We start from the raw sequence: 20,852 nt of genomic DNA on the forward strand, positions 1-20,852 counted from the left end.
ATAAATCCTGCTTGATCATGGTGTATGATCTTTTTGATGCTTTGTTGTGTTCAGTTTACTAATATTTTGTTGAGGATTTTAGCATCTATGTTCATCAGAGATATTAACCTATAATTTTCTTTCTTTGTAGTTTCTTTACTGGTTTTAGAATTAGGATAATGCTGGCCTTGTAAAATCAGTTTGGGAGCCTTATTTCCTCTTGAATTTTATAAAATAGTTTGAGAAGGAGAGGTGTTAGTTCTTGGAATATTTGATAAAATTCACCTGTGAAGCCATCTGGTCCAGGGTTTTTGTTTGTTGGGAGAGTTTTTGTTTGTTGGGAGGGTTTTTGTTGGTTTGTTTGTTTTGCCTCATTTTCACTAGGTTTAATCTGTCTATTCAGATTCTCTGATTCTCCCTGATTTAATTTGGGAAGATTGTATGTTTCTAGGAATTTATCTATTTTGTCCAGGTTGTCCAGTTTGTTGGTATATAATTATTCATAATATTTTCTTACAGTCATTTGTATTTCTTTGGTGTCAGTTGTTATTCCTCCTCTTTCATTTCTGATTTTATTTATTTGGGTCCCCTCTCTTTTTTTCTTGATGAGTCTGGTTAAAAGTTTGTCAATCTTGTTTATCTTTTTAAAGAACCAGCTCTTGGATTCATTGATCTTTTATATCATTTTTAAGACTTTATTTCATTTATTTCTGCTCTGATCTTTATTATTTCCAAACAAAGCCGAATTCACTTTTGGCTTTGTTTGTTCTTTTTCAAGTTCCTTTAATTGTGAAGTAAGATTGTTTATTTGAGTTTTTTCTTGTTTTTTGAGATAGGCCTGTAATGCTGTGAATTTCCCTCTTAGGATTGCGTTCCTTGTATCTCACAGATTTTGGATACTTGTGTCCTCATTTTCTTTTGTTTCAAGGTATCTTTTGATTTCTTCCTTGATCTCGTTGACCCATTTATTGTTTAATAACCTCTTATTGAGCTTCCATGTATTTGTGTGTTTTTCAGTGTTTTTGTGATTGAGTTCTAGTTGTATAGCATTGGGGTCAGAGAAGATGCCTGATGTTTTCAGTCTTAGATTTATTGGGACTTGTTTTGTGTCCTAACATGTGGTCTGTCCTAGAAAGCATTCCATGTGCACATAAAAAGTATGTATATTCTGCTGCTTTGGGATGAAATGCTCTGAAGATATCAATTAAATCCATTTGACCTACTGTGTCGTTTAGGGCCACTGTCTCCATGTTGATTTTCTGTCTGGAAGATCTATCCATTGAAGTCAATGTGGAGTTAAAACCCCCAACTATGACAGTATTGCTGTCGATCTCTCCCTTTATGTCCACCAAGATTTGCTTCACATATTTAGGTGCTCCTATGTTGGGTTATACCCTCATGTTGGATTTTTCCCTTTATCATTATGTAGTGCCTTTCTGTGTCTCTTACTATAGCCTTGATTTTAAAGTATATTTTGCCTGATATAAGTACTGCAACCCCAACATTTTTTTTCTTTCCATTTGCATGAAATATCTTTTTCCATCCTTTACTTTAGTCTGTGTGTATCTTCGATCTGAGTTGGGTCTCTTAGAGGCAGCATATATAGGTCTTGTTTTCTTATCCATTCAGCTATCCTTTGTCTTTTGGTTGGAGCATTTAAGCCATTTACATTTACTGTGATTACTGACAGATATGTATTTAGTGCCATTTTATTGTTATACTATTTTCCTCTGGGTTTTTTTTTTCTTTCTCTTTTTCTACTTCTTCTGAAAGCAAGCCCTTAAACATTTTTTTGCAGTACTAATTTGGTGTTACAAACTCCTTTAGCTTTTTCTTGTTTGGGAAGCTCCTTATTTCTCCTTTGGTTTTAAATGATAGCCTTGCTGGATAAAGTAGCCTTAGTTGTAGGTCCTTGCTTTTGATCACTTTGAATATTTCATGCCATTCCCTTCTGGCCCAAACTGTTTCTGTTGAGAAATCAGAGAACAGCCTAAGGTTCTCCCTTGTAGGTAACTACCTGCTTTTCCCTTGTGGCTTTTAGGATTCCCTCTTTGCCTTTAAGCCTTGTCATTTTAAGTATGATGTGTCTCAGTGTAGGCCTCTTTAGGTCCAACTTATTTTGGATTCTCTGAGCTTCCTGGATTTGTGTGTCTTTTTCCTTCACCAAATTAGGGAAGGTTTTGGTCATTATTTCTTCAAATAGGTTCTTGATCTCTTGCTTGCTCTCTTTTCCTTCTGGTATTGCCATGATGCAGATGTTATGCTTCATGCTACTTGAAATGTTTCTTAAGCTCTCTTCATTTTTAATATTTTTTTTCTTTTTGCTGCTCTGCCTAGGTGTTTTCTTTTCCTATGCTGTCTTCCAAATCTCTGATTTGATCCTTTGCTTCATCTAACCTATTGTTTATTCCTTCCAGTGTATTATTTATTTCAGCTATTGCATTCTTTATTTCTGACTGGTCCTTTTTATGGTTTCTATATCTTTTTTCATGTTGTTGAGTATCCTTATAATCATTATTCTAAGCTCTCTATCTTAGAAATTGCTTGCCTCCATTTTATCTAGTTCTTCTTCTGGAGAATTCTCTTGTTCTCTGACTCATGGTCTGTTTCTTTGTCTTCCCATTTTGGATGCTTGTATTTTCCTTAGTTGTTAAACTGTTCAGTGACATAGACTTAAGCTGTTATCAGCAACGCAGCTTAAGCACCACAGAGTGGGGCAGAGTAATTCCTGTGGGCAGGGATACTGCTCCCCTCAGGCTGATGTGATTTAGAGGGAGGTGCTCTGCCTGAGAAAGATGGTTTCTGCAGTTTGGAGAATGACTTAGCACAGAAATCCTGGCAGCTCTTCCTTCAGTTCTCTCTCCAAAACTACCAACCCCAGACTCTCCTCAAGCATCTCCAGTCCACTCAGCCCCTCTTCTGCTGGAGCCCAGGATAAGTGGCTGCAAACAAAATTTTGTGTGCTGGCCTTTTAAGAGGCTCTCTGTATCTCCAGCCATCTCTCCCTGGCCCAGAGAAACCCTGCTGCTTTTCACAGCTGGATGTTATCTGGGTTCTTTTCTAGCTCTGGTGCTGTAGGCTACGGAGCCCAGCTTGGGGTTTAGTCTCCGTGTTTCTCAGGGGGAACCCCCAAGCCACTGAACTATCCCTCTGGAACTACAGCTGCCTCCCATGGGAGCCCAGCCAGACCCCTTGCACATCCTCCACATTCCTTACCAGTCTTATTGTGAAGTGGTTTCTTCTGTCTGTCCTTGGCTGTAAGGCTTCTGTCCAGCTAGTGTTCAGTTGGTTATTCAGAGTGATTTCTCTAAAATTTTGTTGTAATTCCAGATTGGTCCTGGGAGGAGGTTAGTGTAGCTTCCATTTAATCCTCCACCATCTTGGATCCCTCTCCTACATTTTATTTAGATTCTTTTGCAATTGCAATTAATGTTTCAGCTTCCATACTTGAATTAAAGCCTTAAGTTAATTAAGATCATATACTCTTCTCTCAAACAAATGGAAGGATCTTGGAACGCTACTATTCTGATGACCTAACTACTATTGTTGTCTTTTTTTTCCGTGTAATTTATTTTTTAATTAATTAAATTTATTGGAGTGACATTAATATGATTATAATGGTTTCAGATGTACAATTCCATAATACATCATCTATATCTTGCATTGTATGCCCACTACCCAAAGTCAAATCTCCTTTGTTAACATATATTTGACCCCCTTTATCCTTTATACATCCCCTCCCTCCTTCCCTGTGGTAACCACTTTGTCTGTGTCTGTGAGTTTTTGTTTCTAATTTGTTCATTTGTTGCTTTCAGTTTTATATCCCACATATGAGTGAAATCATATGGTTCTTAACTTTTTCTGCCACACTTATTTCGCTCAGCATACATGGTATTCTCAGGATCCATCCATGTTGTCTCAAATGGCAATGTTTCATCCTTTCTTATGGCTTAGTCCAGTGTATATACACAGTTGGGCAACAGTTTGTTTATGGCTGTGAGTACACAAAACAGAGTTTATTCTTGTTGTCATTTATTAATTATTGTATTATTTATTTGTATTTGTCTTTTTAATTATTTCATACCCTTACTTATTATTTATCTTTTCGGTAATGATGTTAGCAATTGCTCACCTTTGTATTCTCACACCTTTACCCAATCCTCTGTTGAAGGACACATCAGTTTCCATGTCTTGGCTACCATGGATAATGCTGCAATGAACACAGGCGTGCATATATCTTTTAGAATAAATGTTCTAATTTTTTTCAGGTAAATACACAGAAGAGGGGTGGCTGGGTCATATGATAATATATCCTTAATTCTTTGAGGAGCCTCCATATTGTTTTCCATAGTGGCTGTATCAGCTTTCATTCCCACCAGCAGTGAATGAGGGTTCCTTTTTCTCCACAACCTCTCAGCACTTGTTATTACTTGTCTTGTTAGGTACAGCCATCTCACAGTGTGAGGTGGTATCATTGTAGATTTGCATTTCCCTAATAGCTAGTGAATCAGCATCTTTTCATGTATCTCTTGGCCATTTGTGCGTCTTCTTGGGAGAAGTGTTTGTTCAGGTCCTCTGCCCATTTGTTTGTTTGGTGTTGAGTTGTTTGAGCTCTTTATATATTTTAGATATTAACCCCTTGTTGGAGCTGTTGTTTACAAATATCTTCTCCCATTCAGTTGGTTGCCTTTTTGTTTGTTGGTGGTTTCTTTTGCTGGGCAGAAGCTTTTTGGTTTGATATAGTCCCATTCATTTATATTTGCCTTTACTTCTCTTGACATTGGGGTCAAATTTTAAAAATCCTAACAAGGTCCGTAAGTTTAGTACCTATGTTTTCTTCTATGTAACTTTTCATTTCAGGTAGTATATTTAGGTCTTTGATCCCTTTAAATTTTGTATATGGGAACAAACAGTAGTCTAGTTTTATACTTTTGCATGTGGATTTCCAATTTTGCCAGCACCATTTATTGAAGAGGCTTTCTTTTCTCCATTGTATGTTTTTAGCTCCTTTGTCAAAAATTAGTTGCCCATATATATCTGGGTTTTTTTCTGGGCTCTCAATTCTGTTCCATTGATCTGTGTGTCTGTTTTTCTGCCAAAATTATGCAGTTTTGATTAGTGTCACTTTGTAGTATAATTTGAAGTCAGGGAGTGTGATACGTCTAGCTACATTCTTTTTTCTCAGGATTGTTTTCATTATTCAGAGTCTTTTGTGTTCCATACAAATCTGATGATTTTTTGTTCTATATAAAAAATGTCATCGGGATTTTGATGGGGGTTGCATTAAATCTATATATTGCTTCGGGTAATATGGACATTTTAACGGTTGATCCTTTCAGCCTAGGAACACAGAATATCTTTCCATTTCATTGTGTCTTTTTGAACCTCTTTAATAATATTTTGTAGTTTTCAGTATATAGGTCCTTCACATCTTTTGTTAAGTTTATTGCTACATATTTTATTTTTGTTGCAATTGCAAAAGGAATTGTTTTCATTTCTTTTTCTGAAATTTTGTTGTTAGCATATAGTAAAGCTGTGGTATTTCGTATATTGATTTTGTATCCTGCAACTTTACTGTATTTGCTTATTGTTTCTAATAGTTTTCTGCCGAGTCTTTAGGGTTTTCTATATAAAGAATCATGTCATCTGCAAAAAGTGGCAGTTCTAGTGCCTTCCCAATTTGGATACCTTTTATTTCTTTTTCCTGATTGCTCTGGTTGGGATTTCTACCACTATACTGAATTACAGTAGTGAGAGTGGACATCCTTGTCTTGTTCCTCATCTTAGAAGGAAACCTTTTAGTTTTTTCACAATTGAGTGTGATATTAGCTGAGAGTTCGTCATATATGGTCTTTATTATGTTGAGGTACTTTCCTTTTATAACCATTTTATTGAATGTTTTAAACATAAATGGATTTTGTATCTTATCAAATTCTTTCTCTGGCCCTGGCTGGTGTGGCTCAGTGGATTGAGTGCCGGCCTGCAAACCAAAGTGTCGCTGGTTCAATTACCAGTCTAGGGCACATGCCTGGGTTACATTGCCAGGTCCCCAGTCAGGGGCAAGTGAGATGCAACCACACATTGATGTTTCTTTCCCTCTCTTCTTCCTTTCCCCTCTCTAAAAATAAATAAATAAAATCTTTTAAAAAATTATTTTTCTGCATCTATTGATATGATCATGGCCTTTATCCTTTATTATGTTAATGTGGTGTATTACATTGATCAATTTGCATATGTTGGACCATTCTTGTGTCCCTGGCATGAATACTGCTTGATTATGGTGTATTATTTTTTTTTAGTGTATTGTTTTATTCAATTTGTTAGAGTTTTGTTGTTGTTGTTGTTGTTTTTTTTTAGGATTTCCGCATACATATTCATCAGAGATACTGGTCTATAGTTTTATTTTCTAGTGTTATCATGACAGGCTTTGGTATCAGGGCTATGCTGGCCTCATAAAATGTGTTAGGAAGTATTGCCTCTTCAATTTTTTAGAGTTTGTGAAGGATAGGTATCAAATCTTTTTAAAATGTTTCATAGAATTCACTAGTGAAGCCATCTGGTTCTGGACTTTTGTTTTTTCCGTAGGTTTTGATGCTTGTTTCATTTCCTCACTGTTTATTGGTAACCTCATAGTTAGATTTTTCCATTTCTTTTTAATTCAGTCTAGGAAGGTTATATGTTTTTAGGAACTTATCCATTTCTTCTAGGTTATTGGCATAGTCTTTCACAGTATTCTTCTATGACCCTTTGTATATCCGTGATGTTTCTTTAATTTCTGATTTTGTTTATGTTAGTCTTTTCTCTTATTTTCTTAGTGAGTCTAGCTAGGGGTTTGTCAATTTTACTAATCCTTTCAAAGAACCACCTCTTTGTTGTATTAATTTTTATATAGTCATTTTGTTATTTCATTCAATTGTGCTCTAATATTTTTAATTCTCACATAAGGATATGTTTATTGATTTTGCTGCTTTTCTCTGTTAACTTTCAAAACTTCTTTTTGTCTGTTTTTTAAGTGGTTGATTCACTGTGTTCATTATATATTTGCCTTAATGGTGAGATCTTTCTTTCCTTTCTTAAATTATCTCGTTTATGGTTATGACCTTTTTTTGGCAGAAAGAAGATACTTTAACATTTCTTATAAAGCTAGTTGAGTTGTGGTGGGTGGACTCCTTTAGTTTTTGCTTGTTGGGGAAACTCTGGATCTCTCCTTCAATTCTGAACAATAACCTTGCTGGTATAGGTTGTATGTTCCTTTCTTTCAGCACCTTAAGTATTTCTGCCACTTCTTTTTGGCCTGTGAATTTGCTGCTCAAAAGTCAGCCTTAAGGGGTTTCCCTTGTATGTGACTTGATTCCATTTTGTTGCCTTCAAGATGTATCTTTATTTTTAACCTTTGCCATTCTAATGATAGGGTGTCTTGTGGGCCTCTTTGGGTTCATCTTGTTTGGAGCTTTCTGTGCTTCCTGGACCTCAATGTCTGTTTCTTTCCCCAAATTTGTAAAGTTTTCAGCCCTTATTTCTTCAAATACACTTTCTGTCCCCTTTGTCTCTTCTCTTTCTGAAATCCCTAAAATGCAAATATTCTTTGAATTCTTTTTCAGGCACATTATTTATCTCCATTTCATTAAGTTCTTTACTAAGGCTTTTATTCTTGTTTCTTCGTTTCGGGCAAATTCTTCTGTCTCCCTATTTTGTTTGCCTTTCTGTGTTTCTTCTGAGTTAGAAGTAACTGTCTCTCTCAGTCTTGAAAAAGTGGCATGTTGGCTGTGTGCCGGGTGACTCTGGTAGTCCAGTTGGAATGAGGGTGGGTATGCGCGGTGCCTGGCATGCCTCCTAACCAGAAGGAACGGCCTCCAGGCCCTGCAACATGCACTAGCTCCCGTTGTTCTGGCTGTCCATAGCCAGAATGGAGTCAAGGCAGGGCAGCCTTACGTGTGCGTCCCTCCTTGCCCTTCTGACCCCGGAGGGGCTGCCTTCAGTGCACAGTCGGCCCTGTTGTTTTGTCTGTTGCCCAAGCCAGGCCTGAGGGGCTTCCCTGAGTGTGACGTGGCAGTGCCCGACTACTTTCACTTCCTTTGGACAAGCAGCTGTGTGCGCGCACCACACTTTGCTACTTTTGCACTTTCTCTGGGCATGTCAGTCCTGCGTATGCTCGCAGTGGCACCCCACTGGTTCTGCACCTTCTCCAGATGGGGCATCTCTTTGTGGTCGTGTAACAGTACCACCCTGTCTTAGCAGTTTCTCATGAGGAGGCAGCTCTGCATGCAGGTACTGCAGCACTTTGCTAGTTCTGCATTTTCCGGTGGGGGAGCCCTGTGTGTGCACCCTGCCATACCCAGGGGGATCGATCCCCAGGTGGAGGAGTCCTGTACACGCATTACGGCACCTTTTCCTGTTGGAGTGGCTGGGGAAGCACTATAGCAGCCTTGCAGGTCGACCAGAGCACCCGGCCAGAACTCCCACCCTCTGTCCAAGCATAGGGTAAAAGTAAACAATGCAGTCACTGGTTTCTCTGGTTCTGTAGAGTTCTCTCAGCTCTGAAGAGCTCTTGCAGTTCCCCTTCCTTCTTTCTGCATCTTCTCTCTCTTTCTCGTGTCCTGCAGAAGCTCTTCAATTGGCCCTCAGCTGTCTCTCGGGGGAATGGCTCTAAATATTGGTGTACATTGTGTGTTCTTGGGAGGTGGCAAGCTCAGCACCCTTATGCCACTGTCTGGGACTCGCCTCTCTATACTAAATTTTCAATTTGAAAGTACATTTTTCATTTCTGGATGTTCTATTTAGTTTTTTTAAAGTTAGCTTCCTTCTGCCATTTGTCTCTAATAAATTTTAAATGTACTTTGTAGCCTGTATTTGATAATTCCATTCTCTAAAGTCCTTGGGGGTTTAATCCTGGCATTTATTGCCTTCTGACTCTTACTCAAGGTGAATGATTTCCTTGTGTTCTGTAATTTTGAGTAGCGAGCACAACGTCGCTGGGGTTTTTTTCCATGGGTATCCTATGCAGCCTGAATTATTGTGCATCAGTCCAGAAAGTAATTCTCTTTTCTTCTGCTTGGCACCCACAAAATACTTCTCACATTAGAGTCACAGGATTCTCAATCAGAGTCATTTCTACAAATGACTTTTACACTCTGTACCCACAGCCTAAACTAAGACAAGCCCTAAGGATGGGATTTCCTCCCTCCCTAGTTTATCCTTGTATTGAGGGTGAATCTCTTTGAGTCCTGGCTGTGTGTGGACCTCAATCCAGTTCCTCACCTTGCTTAGGTAAAGACCTAAGCCTTTACCTCCTGCTCTTGTGTGCCCTTTAAAACTGAAGCACCTTGGTTACGGCGACTAGGAATTATCTTTACTCTGACGCAGTCACAGCATCAACCATACATCACGCTACTTATTTCCTCGGCTCCTGGTCCCCAGTGTTTACTCTTACTGAAAAATCCTTCAAGTCAGAAATACAGGTCAAAGGGTGTTTACCATGTTTTATCCAGGATTCCTTACAGTGTTATAACTAAGGCTCTCAGGTTAGCTAATTATCTACCATAATTCCTGAAAATGGAAGTCTAGTAAAATACTTGACCATCTTCCGTCATTTTTCTTATATTAAATCATCAAAACTGAATACTGTATTCCAGTTCTCTTCTGTATAATCACTTCAGAACATTACTTCATTGTCGGGGTACTACTTATCCACCAGTTGTTTTTTTTTTTCCTCAGATTAATCACGCTATTATGGGCACCATTTTATAAATAAGGAAACGGACACATATCAACTTAAGGTCACATGGCAAAGACCAGGACCAGGACTTTTAATAGTTTTAGAATATTTCTCTAACAGGGGTGTCCAACCTTTTGGCAACCCTGGGCCACGCTGGAAGAACAGTTGTCTTGGGCCACACATTAAATATATTACAACACATAATTACAAAAAAACCCTCATGTTTTAAGTAGATTTACGATTTTGTGGTGGGCCGCATTCACAGCCAACCTGAGCTGCATTGCGGCCCGCGGGCTGCAGTATGGACACCCTCCCAGGGCTCAGGAGAAGATGAAGGTCTAAGGAACGTTTAGTAAGTCCCTTCTATGCGTTAGCTCTGTAATATGAGATACCTGACAATGGCTATGTAAAACCAATCTTATTACCCCATTTTAGTAGATGGGGGAATTAAAACTCAGGTTAAATAATTTCCTTAAGGTCCTTAGTATTAGACCTGCAGTCAGTCAAAACTGACTACAAAAAACCATTTTCTTTAACACCAGGGATCAGCAACTTACTCTGTAGAAGGTGAAGCAGTAAATGTTTTAGGCTTTGCAGGCCACATGGGGTCTCCTGCAAATATAATACTGTTGTAGTATAGAAGCAGCCAGTGAAAAACATGAAAGAATGAGCATGGCTGTGTTCTCATAAAACTTTATTTGACACTGAAATCTGAATTTCATAGGCTTTTCATGTCACAAAATAGTACTTTTGATTTTTTTTTTCAACCATACAAAAATATAGAATGCATTCCTAATTCACCGGCCATACAAAAACAGGCAGCAGGCTGGATGATGCCTGTGGACAAGTGGCTGGTCAACCCCTGCTGTGCACTATACCACCTTCTGAGGAGTGAGGCTCTCCGACGTCTCTGGGTTAGTGAAGACAAAGGGAAAAGGATGAACAGGCTCTTGAGGGGGCTGTCGCTGCATGCCCCACCCTGGACGGTAGCCGGCTGCAGCTGCAGAAATGCCTTGTTCCAATGCTAAATGTGTTTTTTCATGTCTATTTTAGCCTATCTTTGAAATTATACTATAAGCTCATTTAGGAAAGATGACTATCTTATTTTTAAACTTTACTTGATGTTTAATTGTTTATGTGTAGTTAAGTGCTCAGTATTAACTGATAAATATTAAGTCAAGTACTGTCCTATTTCATTCACAGATTCTGTTTAGTTGTCAATGGGTACAGTATATAAGTACTTCCATAAAATGAGAAACAATATAGTTCAGGCTGTATGCATGACTCAATTTAACACAATTATCATTTCCTTTAAATTTAGTATAAGGGATAATTATGAAAAGTATTTCTTGACTCTACCCCCCTGCCCAAGCATTAGATTATCTGCATGTGAATACTAAGTCTGACATTCCTTCCTTCCTTAGAACCACTTTGGTGATCTGGATGGTGGCCACTACACTGCTTTCTGCAAGAACTCAGTGACCCAAGCCTGGTTTAGCTTTGATGATACACGAGTCAGTGAGATTCCAGATACTTCAGTTCAAACTGCTACAGCCTATCTCCTGTTCTATAGCTGCCAGCCCTTTTCTATACCTATAGAAATATGCATGAGCTAGGAAAACGGTGTTTCCTGAAAGGTGCAAAACAAGCCATCAGAAACTAGTACTTAAGTTTTGCTTTGTTATTAAATTCTTGCAACTTACTTGCATCACTGACATTTTTCTTTCTGGCATATGGTGCAACCTTATATAAGGAAGTCTCTGGCCAAGAAGATGGGCCCTGGCACATTGGAAAAGGCAGCATGAGAGTAATACAGTGCTAATGGCCGAGGGCTGAGAAAAACACTGCAGGCTACGCAGTTAACTTCAGGCTTCAAAATTCAATGCTTATTAGGGTGGATTTTTATCATAAAATGTCTCAATTCTACATATGTACATACATATATCCAACAAATTATTTTCCAAAGATACTTAATGGAACAAAAATAATTTGTCCAAGTGGCTCTGTGAGCTTAAGAATGAGACTGGAAAATATTTAATTGATCGGCTAATTCAGCCAAGAAACTCCGTCTCTTAGACTAACTGCTGAACATGAAAAACTATCAACTTCACTGTTCAAAAATCATCCTTTAATCTTCTATGTGGGAGTCCACCAATGGTGACATCTTTCAGAAGCACCTTTAGAATCTTTTTATACGGAGTGTTTTGTCTTCATGTGTAGCTACTGAGTCCCTGAGGTAAATGATGAATCCTAAGCTCCTCTATTTCTTATAATACATCACTTTGTGAAGTTGTGGTTCATAACGCAGTTCACTTTGTAGTCATGCCTGACTCCTAGTCCTTTTTACCTTAACCCTAAGAATTCTACTACTCTTGATAGAATGAATCTCAGTAGTATATCTTACTATGACTCCCAGCTCTGAGGATCATAAATGCTATATGGAGTCTCAGTCAAGTTGAAGGAAAAGTAGAATTGAGTCCTGATGCTAACAGGGTAAGTGAACTAAATTTTAAGTCACTGTATTGGAATAATGTGTGTGTGTGTGTGTGTGTGTATAAAACCTATAGTTCTATTGTCCTATATTTGATAATATAAATTAAAGACAGAACACATACAGTATTTTAAATTATTTTTCTCATTAAGATTTTAATGTAGGTGTAAATGAAAATTCTCATTTTAAAAAAATTAAAGAAAAGTTTCCATTTATTTCTTTTTAGAATAAAGATTCAGTGCACAAATACAGCCCAAAGCCAAAAGAAAAATAGCTTTGCCCTGTTATTTCCCTAAGAAAGCACTGCAGTTACTCAGAATAGGCCCAAAGAAAAAAATAAAAGGAATCCTTTGAGTTCTAGGTTTCACAAAAGGACCACATATTATACTATGTAAATCGATTTGATGTGCAAGTGTGCAATAAATATATACACATACATTCCTATCTGCTTTATATCATTCTAGAGTATTCATAGATCAAGCTGAGAATTAGAAATGTGAAAAGGCCATAGCAGTGGGAATGAAAATAAAGGATACATGTTTCTTAGACCAGTAGAATAATAATGCTTAGCTAGTTAATTATTTTAACCTTGGAGTAAACTCAAAAAGTTGTTTTGAAATAATTGGTACCTCTAAGGACTGCCTACTGCAATACTTGTTAAATGTTATTAGTCAGTGTTTTGATGATAGCACTGACCTGAAATAATGGTGATAGTAACACAGCTCTCACCTAGTAACACAGTCTAGAGTGCCTCAAAATGGCCAGCTATAGCTATCCAATATCTTTATAAGCATTTCAAGAGTTGTGTACCTCAGCCTTTTAGAAGATAACTAGCTCATAACCTACTTCTTCTTATGTGGCTACATCAGTTGCTCGTGGTCCCAAGGAAGTATAAAAGAGGATATAAGCTGCTGAAGATTTCACAGAAGAAACGGAGATATCAGAAACTTCATGATCGTCAAATTTAAACCACCGCTGTCTTGCTGCATTTTTACAATAGGCAGTGTAGTGGCCTCCATCCAGCCCGCCGTAGTGATTCTGTGCCAAACAAAACAGAAAATCAATTCACACTGAATGTAAAATATGTCAATAGTAATTTCAAAGCATTATGTTGTTCTTTCTTTCCTATAAGGTAAGGACCCACCTGAAACTTATTTTTAGTTTGCTTTGAAAGAAAAAGTTCAATGACATACTTACTGAAACAGAAAACAAGTTGTATTTCTTCAAACTGTTCTTTGGACCAATAACATACTGAGACAAATCAAGATTTTCTAAGGGAAAGTCCACAGATGTCTGCAATTTTTGTTTCCATCTACCATCATAGGAAAAACTGCAAAGCCAAGCATTACAATTACATGACAGATCAAAGACATCAGAATGAACCTCAATTCATTTATTAACGATCTAGATTTTTAGCCAAGACCATAAAATCCATTTCAGTCACATACTTAGCATTTTAATAGTGGAGAGACCTGTTAAAAACACTTGGTTTCATTTCCATTTTACAAGTGAGGAAACTGAGGCGCATAGGTATTGCATGGCTTGCCCAAAGTCAAACAGCTGGGGTGGCAGAGGGAGGACCACACCTTGGTCCTTTAATCCCTAGACTAGCTAGATTTGTTAGATGCAATAAAAAGTTCTGAAAACCAACATTCATAGGCTAATCACTACAAAAGTACAGAGGAAAGACTGAGGAGAAATGCTGAGGTTTAAGCGTGCACTTTGGGGGAACCCGGAGCCTGGACCTGAAAGCACGCAGGCCTGCAACTGAGCCAGTGCCGCTCTGTTGCCCTGGCTGACACTGCTCTTCACATCCCAAAATAATGGTGTTTTGGTTGCTGTGATAGGGTTATTTCATATTTATTTTTAAAAATCTGAATTCTGGACCATTTATATTTTTAGATACTACGCAAGAGTAATATTCAGCATTAAAAATGTTAACACAACAAATGTGTAATTATTTCTGTAGTATTTACCTCCACAGTCCTCAAGAAAAGAACTGATAAAATAAATTTTTTCAGAAAATTTACACAACAGGAATTTGAACTAGTCAATGTTAAAATTAACATAACTGCCTAAGAATCTCCAATAATGCAAGATGAAACAAAAACTATAGCTCTCAATAATTTTCTGAGTCATTTTTTAAAAAACTTTTTAGAAGTTACCACTCCACAGATGGCAAGATTATATAAAGACTAAAGAATCAAAGCAAAAGACCTGACATATTTTATTCCTTCTATAATAGGCCAGGCCTTTTTCACTGGCTGAAAAAATCTGGACAAAATGACGTCTGCACTCAACAATGTCATCCTTAAAATTTTACTTTTAAAATAACACTTAAAAAAATCGTGTATTTCATTTTCATCACAGGTTTAATCTTTCTTATGTTTACTCTCTGAACAAATTTTATCTGCTAATATGTTAGAGGTATACTATATAATGTTTTAATATGTTTTCTTGATGTTTTGTAATGACTTACAATTTTTATATTTGAAATGGAATAATTTTGTTTCATTGATTTTTTTTTTTTTAAAGACAGAATTATATGAAAGACTGGTGCTGTCATTTTGCTCTACCACTGCAAACACTAAGGTGAACTGGAGTCTCATCATTTCTGCCCTATTTCCCTGGAGATACCCTAACCAGTTAATCTTCCTTGATTATGCATCCTTGGTAGGCAGTGCAACAAAATGATATGGAATAGAGGATTTAGAGTCTCTTCATCTAAACTGTACTAAACAAGTAGAAAAAGTTTTGCCCTTTACCGTTTCAGATGCACTAAAAGCACAGGTGGCAACTTCCAGATTTCTATCTTTTTTAGAGAATCCCTTCGGGCTCTGCAATGACTGCAGTAAAACCTGTTATTATCTGTGAGCTTTTCTTCTTTGGAAAATAACCTAAGGCAATCCTGGAGGGCAAAAAGAAGTAGTACATACTCAGTAATTCATTTCTTCAACACAGTGTCATTGAGCATCTATTCAGTAAGTTACTCTGCCTGGTATGAAGGATATGACAGTAACTAGAACAAAACAGTTCTTACCCTCACAAAGTACATGATCTAGTGAGGAATGCAGAGCGGGCCTAAAGCGACCCCAGAGCGGGGTGTGCGTGCCTGTGGGGATAGGAAGAAGTACTGCACCTCCTGAGAGCACACGCCTCACCTGGGGGCTCAGGGAAGTCTTGGTGGAAGAAATGACATCCTCAAAGAAGCCAGCACTAAAGGGACCAATAAGCGATCTAAACCTCACTGCTGTGACGTGGGAAGCAAAATATCTGATACTTGTGTGTAAAGCAAATTCTTATAAAAAGCATACCTAAAGTCAACATATAATTTTCCAAACGAAACTTCTTCAGAATACAAACAGTAAAAAAAAAACAACCCCACAAAAAACTCTATTATTTATCAACTCTGAAAGCATACCTAATAAGAAATTATTATATCTTTAAAAAAATTCTTTTTGGGAGAAATTTTTTTCTAATCTACATAGGTCTAATTAAAACAATTTATGTGTGGTTTTTACCTATAAAATGTTTATAGGGGTAAAGAACAGAAATAAATTGCTGGAAAAAGTATATCTCTATCTGTATATAAACAGCATTTGTATCCAACAAATCATTTTCTCTCAATTACAAACTTACCTGTAATGTACATTTACTTGTGGATGCTAATGGTAGAGACAAGTACATGAAGGCCTCAAATGTCCTGGACTTTTTGTGACAGGTGAGGCACTGTACTGTGGATTTGAATTGACCCTGAAAAAGTGCAACAATGATAGATTCATTGAGCTGCTTGTGTTTCTGCCAAGCGTATTCTGCTGCTTTAAAGTCGTCAAGATGATCATTATTTTCTTCTTTATGTCTCTTCCGATTATCAGCCTGGAAAAGATTATTTAACCTCTATGTTAATATCTCAAAGTCAGCATTTAAATAAAAAATTGAAAAAATATATTAAATACAAACACTTTGCAGATTTAGAAGCACTTCGGATTCTTTTCATAGAGGCATTCTAATCTCATTAAGTACTGTAAAAAAATTCTAGCCAAGCCTCCTGAGAAACCAAAAACCCACTTTATCAAAAGGATGTGACTTGGGGGAACTGCTTAATAAATTTTTATTTAAAAAGAAGACATGCCACACGCAGCTACAACTACACAGATGTTACTTTGTTGTCCTAGTCTCAGGGATGGACACACACACACTAAACATATATTCATATTCTCACACATATACAATATACATATATACACGCTATATATATGTTCACATATATATGCATGTACATGTTTGCATACATATATGTTCAGTGGGAGATCTCAAGATATCTGAAGGAGAGGGACAGCTTGGTGCTAAAAAGACTCCATGGTATTAAAACAGATTGGTTATTTATGTAGAGATACATGCCTCAATGTGGTTACATGGAGAGATTCTTATTTTAGAAAAAAATATAAGAATATAGTAATATATACAGAATATAATACATACATATAATATATATGTAATAGGATGTTCAGGCTGTCTATAGCTAATCTTTTATAAAATACTATGTTTCCTTTCACATACATGTAGATCACAAACACAGTATCTCCAACAACTATTTTAACATTGATAAATTATAGTAACACCTGATAACATTTTAGTGAGTAAACACAAATTGCATATGCTTCTTTTCAAATACTAGACCTAATGGATATATGTGTTTTATAGTTCCCTAACTTAGTACAAAGTCACTAGATAACCACCAACTATAATTTTAAATTGCTATAAAAATGGTTACAGCCCTGGTTGGGTAGCTCAGCTGGTTGCAGCATCGTCCAGATATGTCAACACTGCAGGTCCAATCCGCAGTCAAGGCACATACGATTAACTTTTAAAAATTGATAAATACACCAATATTTTACAAAAAATGATTACAGTGCTGAACAACCCGAAAGAGCCTTTACAATTTAGAAAAATCAAGTTTCTTACTTTATTTAGATCTTCATGGAGACCATCCATTAGGAATAGAAGCAACTCTTGTGAATCTTGCTGGCTGTATCCTGCAAACTGGTCATTGATCTTCCCAATGGTGGTTTTAAAGTCCTTGGGACTGATATACCTGTACTGTCCTGTCCACAGTGCTTTCATGATGATGCCAAATTCTTCTGCCACTTCACCTTTATGCCCCAACAAATTTGATCTTGGCAAATAAAGGTACAAAAAAATCAATAAATTGTAGAAAGCCAAGGTACAGTGGATGCTTGATGTCAACATTAAGCTACTGACAAACTACAACCCTACACTAAAATGCTTATTCATAGATTTATTACCAAATACTCAACTGAATCTTACTTTGATTACACTCCTCCAATTTGCTTCTTGTTGATGCCAGCCCTGCACCCCCTCTCCTCAGTGACAGGCTCCAGTCTGTCACAGCAAGGTTCTTGCCTTCTTGAGCTGCTCCTTTCCTGTCTGTCCTTTACCAATCAGAGGAGGCTTTTCTCTACGTTTCTCCTCAGAGTAAAGGTATTTTTGCCTTTCCTAATTTAACTTCTCTGGAAAGAGCCGGGTGGTTACACCACTCTTTAATATTGTATTACAAAAAGAAAGAAATTTCTTTACCTATTAATATCATCTTGGTAACAGTTTCGGTTGAAATAATCAGCCAAATGTGGAGCATTACATAGGCACTGCAGTATTGAGTTCATGTAACAGGTATTTCCTAAATTACGAAGCCCGGTGAGGGCTGGTCCAGATCCTCCAAACACAGGATTGAGGTTTCGAATCTGAGAAGCAGAAAGCCTTGTGATCTCAGCTTTAGGGTAGCATGTGGGCCTGAGAAAGAAAAAGTGTGCAAGATGTCTTAGAATGCACAGCACATGAAAATAAGGTTCAAATTACAAATGGCAGCCAACTCCAGCATGTATACTGTAGTACACAGTTATCTTGTACAGTGTTAATAAGTTGACTCATAAGGTATTAGGGTCTTACACAACATTTAATATCTAGGTGACATATTCTGTGACCTTCCCATGAAACAAATACCTTTAACTTCTTATGTGGGTCCACAGTTCTTAGGACATCCTAAGATAGATTCTCTACCTTCTCATGAACAGGTCAAGTCTTCCAGTAAAGAAGGCTCTTTCACACTCCTTTAAATGATCCTGAGAAGTTTAGTATTAATAAATGTTGAACTCAACAGAGTGCCAAAAAAGGGATTATTTACACACACACACACACACACACAGGGGTGGACAAAAGTAGGTTTATAGTTGTGCATATGGAAGATAGTATATAAATAAATAGTAATACAAGAATAAACTCTTGTGTTTTGCATACTCACAACTGTAAATCCACTTTTGCCCATCCCTGCATGTTACTGTGGAGCAGATCAAAGGAAGGAGGTTATTTGGATACTATTTCCTAACGTGGAGAGCTGTGCTGACAAATATGGTAGCCACTAGGCAAAGGGGGTTCTTAAATTTAAAATTAAAATTCAGCTCCTCACACTAGTCACAATCCAAAGTAAACACTACCATACTGGATAGCACAAACACAAAACATTTCTATCATTACAGATATAGAACATTTTTTTTTTGGTATTTATTTAATATGCACCTTGACCAGGGACTGAACCTGCAACCCAGGCATGTGCCCTGACTGGGACTATAACGAACGACCTTTTACTTTGAGGAATGATGCCCAACCACCTGAGCCACACCAGTCAGGGCTGAACTACACTCCGATCAGGTTTTTTTTTTTTTTTTAAACGTGTTCAGGTGTTTGCACTCATGTACTCTTACTCTGTTCAATATATGTAAAAATATATAAACTGCCTATGTGATAGGTTTTAAAACTGTCAAATTAACAAATTTATTAAGTATCATGATGCAAAAAGGAATTAAATCTCATCAGTTTTAACAGTGAGCCCTAAAATCTCTTAACTAGATTTACAGATTAAAGAAAAAAAAGATCTCCATGTAGTTCCCTAATTGGCAGGGTAAATTCTCGGGAGAAAAATATATCAACTATGTTTTTGGGAAGTATTCCACAGGGGCCAAAAGATAGCCTAGTTGAAATTCCCTAGCAATCAAAAGGGCATACACATATACAGGAAAACAAAGCCATTTACAAAGCCTCATACTTGTTAGCTTCAGAACTTGTCAAACCCTGTACTTGCCACATTTGGACGAGAAAAAAGTTTCAGCACTCGGCGCCTGCTGGGAACTCATTGCACTTGCTAGAATCTATGAGTCACAATGCCGCCCCGTAAGAGGAAAGGCTTCATCGTTCTGCACTTGTCGGTTACAGCACTCCTTATGAGTTCCGGAATGAATTAATGACAAGTACCAAGGTACCACTGTATTGACACTTCCAACTATTCCCCAAAAAGGTAAAGATTAGAAATTGTAAGTGGACTTAAAAAGTATCGTCTCTTAACCCTATCAGTCATGAGCCAGAGTCATTAGAGTATTCAAAAAGGGATAAAGCCAAGAACACATCTAAATGAGATACTGTTTTGGAAAACTTACATGAACCTACTGATCACTACTTGTAAATAGAATAGCAGAAATGTAACAAAAGAAAAGGGAACAAGAATAAGGATTAGGAGCTGATACACAGTACAATGCTTATTATTTTAATACTATATATAAGTATACTCCCCTATTACTGACTAACTCAAAAAAAAAAAAAAAGTTTAGACCTTGAGAGCTTCACTAAGGCAAACTCAACAGCCTATAAATTATGGCCCTCAAAGGGAGATTTAGGAAATTTGTGAAAACTTCTAGGTAGCCTATGGCATGGTGTCTTAAAATATAATAATGTATATATTGTTATATCTACATTAATAATTAATAGTCTTCTCTGACATATTTAAGTTAGCACTTGAGAAAAAAACCAAGGACATTTTAATACAGTCATTTCTATTTTCCTGAATGGTAAATAACAATGGCTGGTATAGCCATCCACAGAAATTTGATTCCCTGACATAAATAAGCTGGTATGTCTAGAGTAACTTTCAAATATAGCAGATTATTCTAGTTTAGGGATTAGGATAAACTTACTTGTTTTCCCGATTAACTGCTGGAGTTACTGTTGGCTTCCTCTTCTCTTCCTCTTGTATGGCCTGGGTTATATCTGGGGAGGAGTAGGAGCGTTTCAGTTTGGACGGTTCCCTATCCCGCTCAGCTGGAATTTGTGGCTTGGCTTTGTGAGTTGGAGGGGTGGAAGGAGGAGCAGATGAAGGAGCCATTTCCGGTGGATACATATGAACAGTGTTGGAGGGTGAATGATAATAACGAAAAGTTCCAGTGATTGGGTCAAGAAACTTAGTTGGAAAAGAAAAAGAAAAAAACAGGTCAAAAAACAATGACCATTCAATGAACAACAACAACAAAAATCACTCATAAGTATTCCACTGCTAAATTTGCTTTTGGATTAACATGACTTAAGTAAAATGGCGATAATCAATTCTATACTTAAACTCCCAAGGAACTTAAGGTTTTAAAGTAATACATTGTTTCTAAATGACAAATGCCAGGAATGCTTATATATTATAGCCAGCAACCCAGATTAGATATTCAGAAATCTAACTTGCTGTAATTAGGAAAATGAGCTATGTCCTCCTCTATAATGAAAAAACAGAACTGACTGCATTAGAGAAGATGTAGAATACAGAAACAAAAAACA

General features: G+C 37.2%; 2 protein-coding genes across 2 annotated transcripts in view; one reads left to right on the forward strand and one right to left on the reverse strand.

Moving 5' to 3' along the window:
• The window catches only part of USP50 (ubiquitin specific peptidase 50), a 33,326-nt gene extending 22,016 nt beyond the window's left edge, over nt 1-11,310 (forward strand). Inside the window, exon 7 of the mRNA XM_054565437.1 lies at nt 11,119-11,310. Within this exon, the coding sequence (XP_054421412.1) occupies nt 11,119-11,310 (192 nt within the window). The remainder of the gene's footprint in view (nt 1-11,118) is intronic.
• USP8 (ubiquitin specific peptidase 8) overlaps nt 10,400-20,852 on the reverse strand; it is a 53,286-nt gene continuing 42,833 nt past the window's right edge. Inside the window, exons 13-19 of the mRNA XM_054565436.1 lie at nt 20,228-20,490; nt 17,784-17,996; nt 17,151-17,361; nt 15,825-16,061; nt 14,951-15,093; nt 13,383-13,515; nt 10,400-13,223 (exon numbers count right to left, since the gene is read on the reverse strand). Coding sequence (XP_054421411.1) covers nt 13,038-13,223; nt 13,383-13,515; nt 14,951-15,093; nt 15,825-16,061; nt 17,151-17,361; nt 17,784-17,996; nt 20,228-20,490 — 1,386 coding nt within the window. The 3' untranslated portion in view covers nt 10,400-13,037. The remainder of the gene's footprint in view (nt 13,224-13,382; nt 13,516-14,950; nt 15,094-15,824; nt 16,062-17,150; nt 17,362-17,783; nt 17,997-20,227; nt 20,491-20,852) is intronic.

Source organism: Pteronotus mesoamericanus, unplaced genomic scaffold (genome assembly GCF_021234165.1).
Source record: "Pteronotus mesoamericanus isolate MK-2021 breed Mesoamerican mustached bat unplaced genomic scaffold, CSHL_Meso_final contig_164, whole genome shotgun sequence".
Lineage (NCBI taxonomy): Eukaryota > Metazoa > Chordata > Mammalia > Chiroptera > Mormoopidae > Pteronotus > Pteronotus mesoamericanus.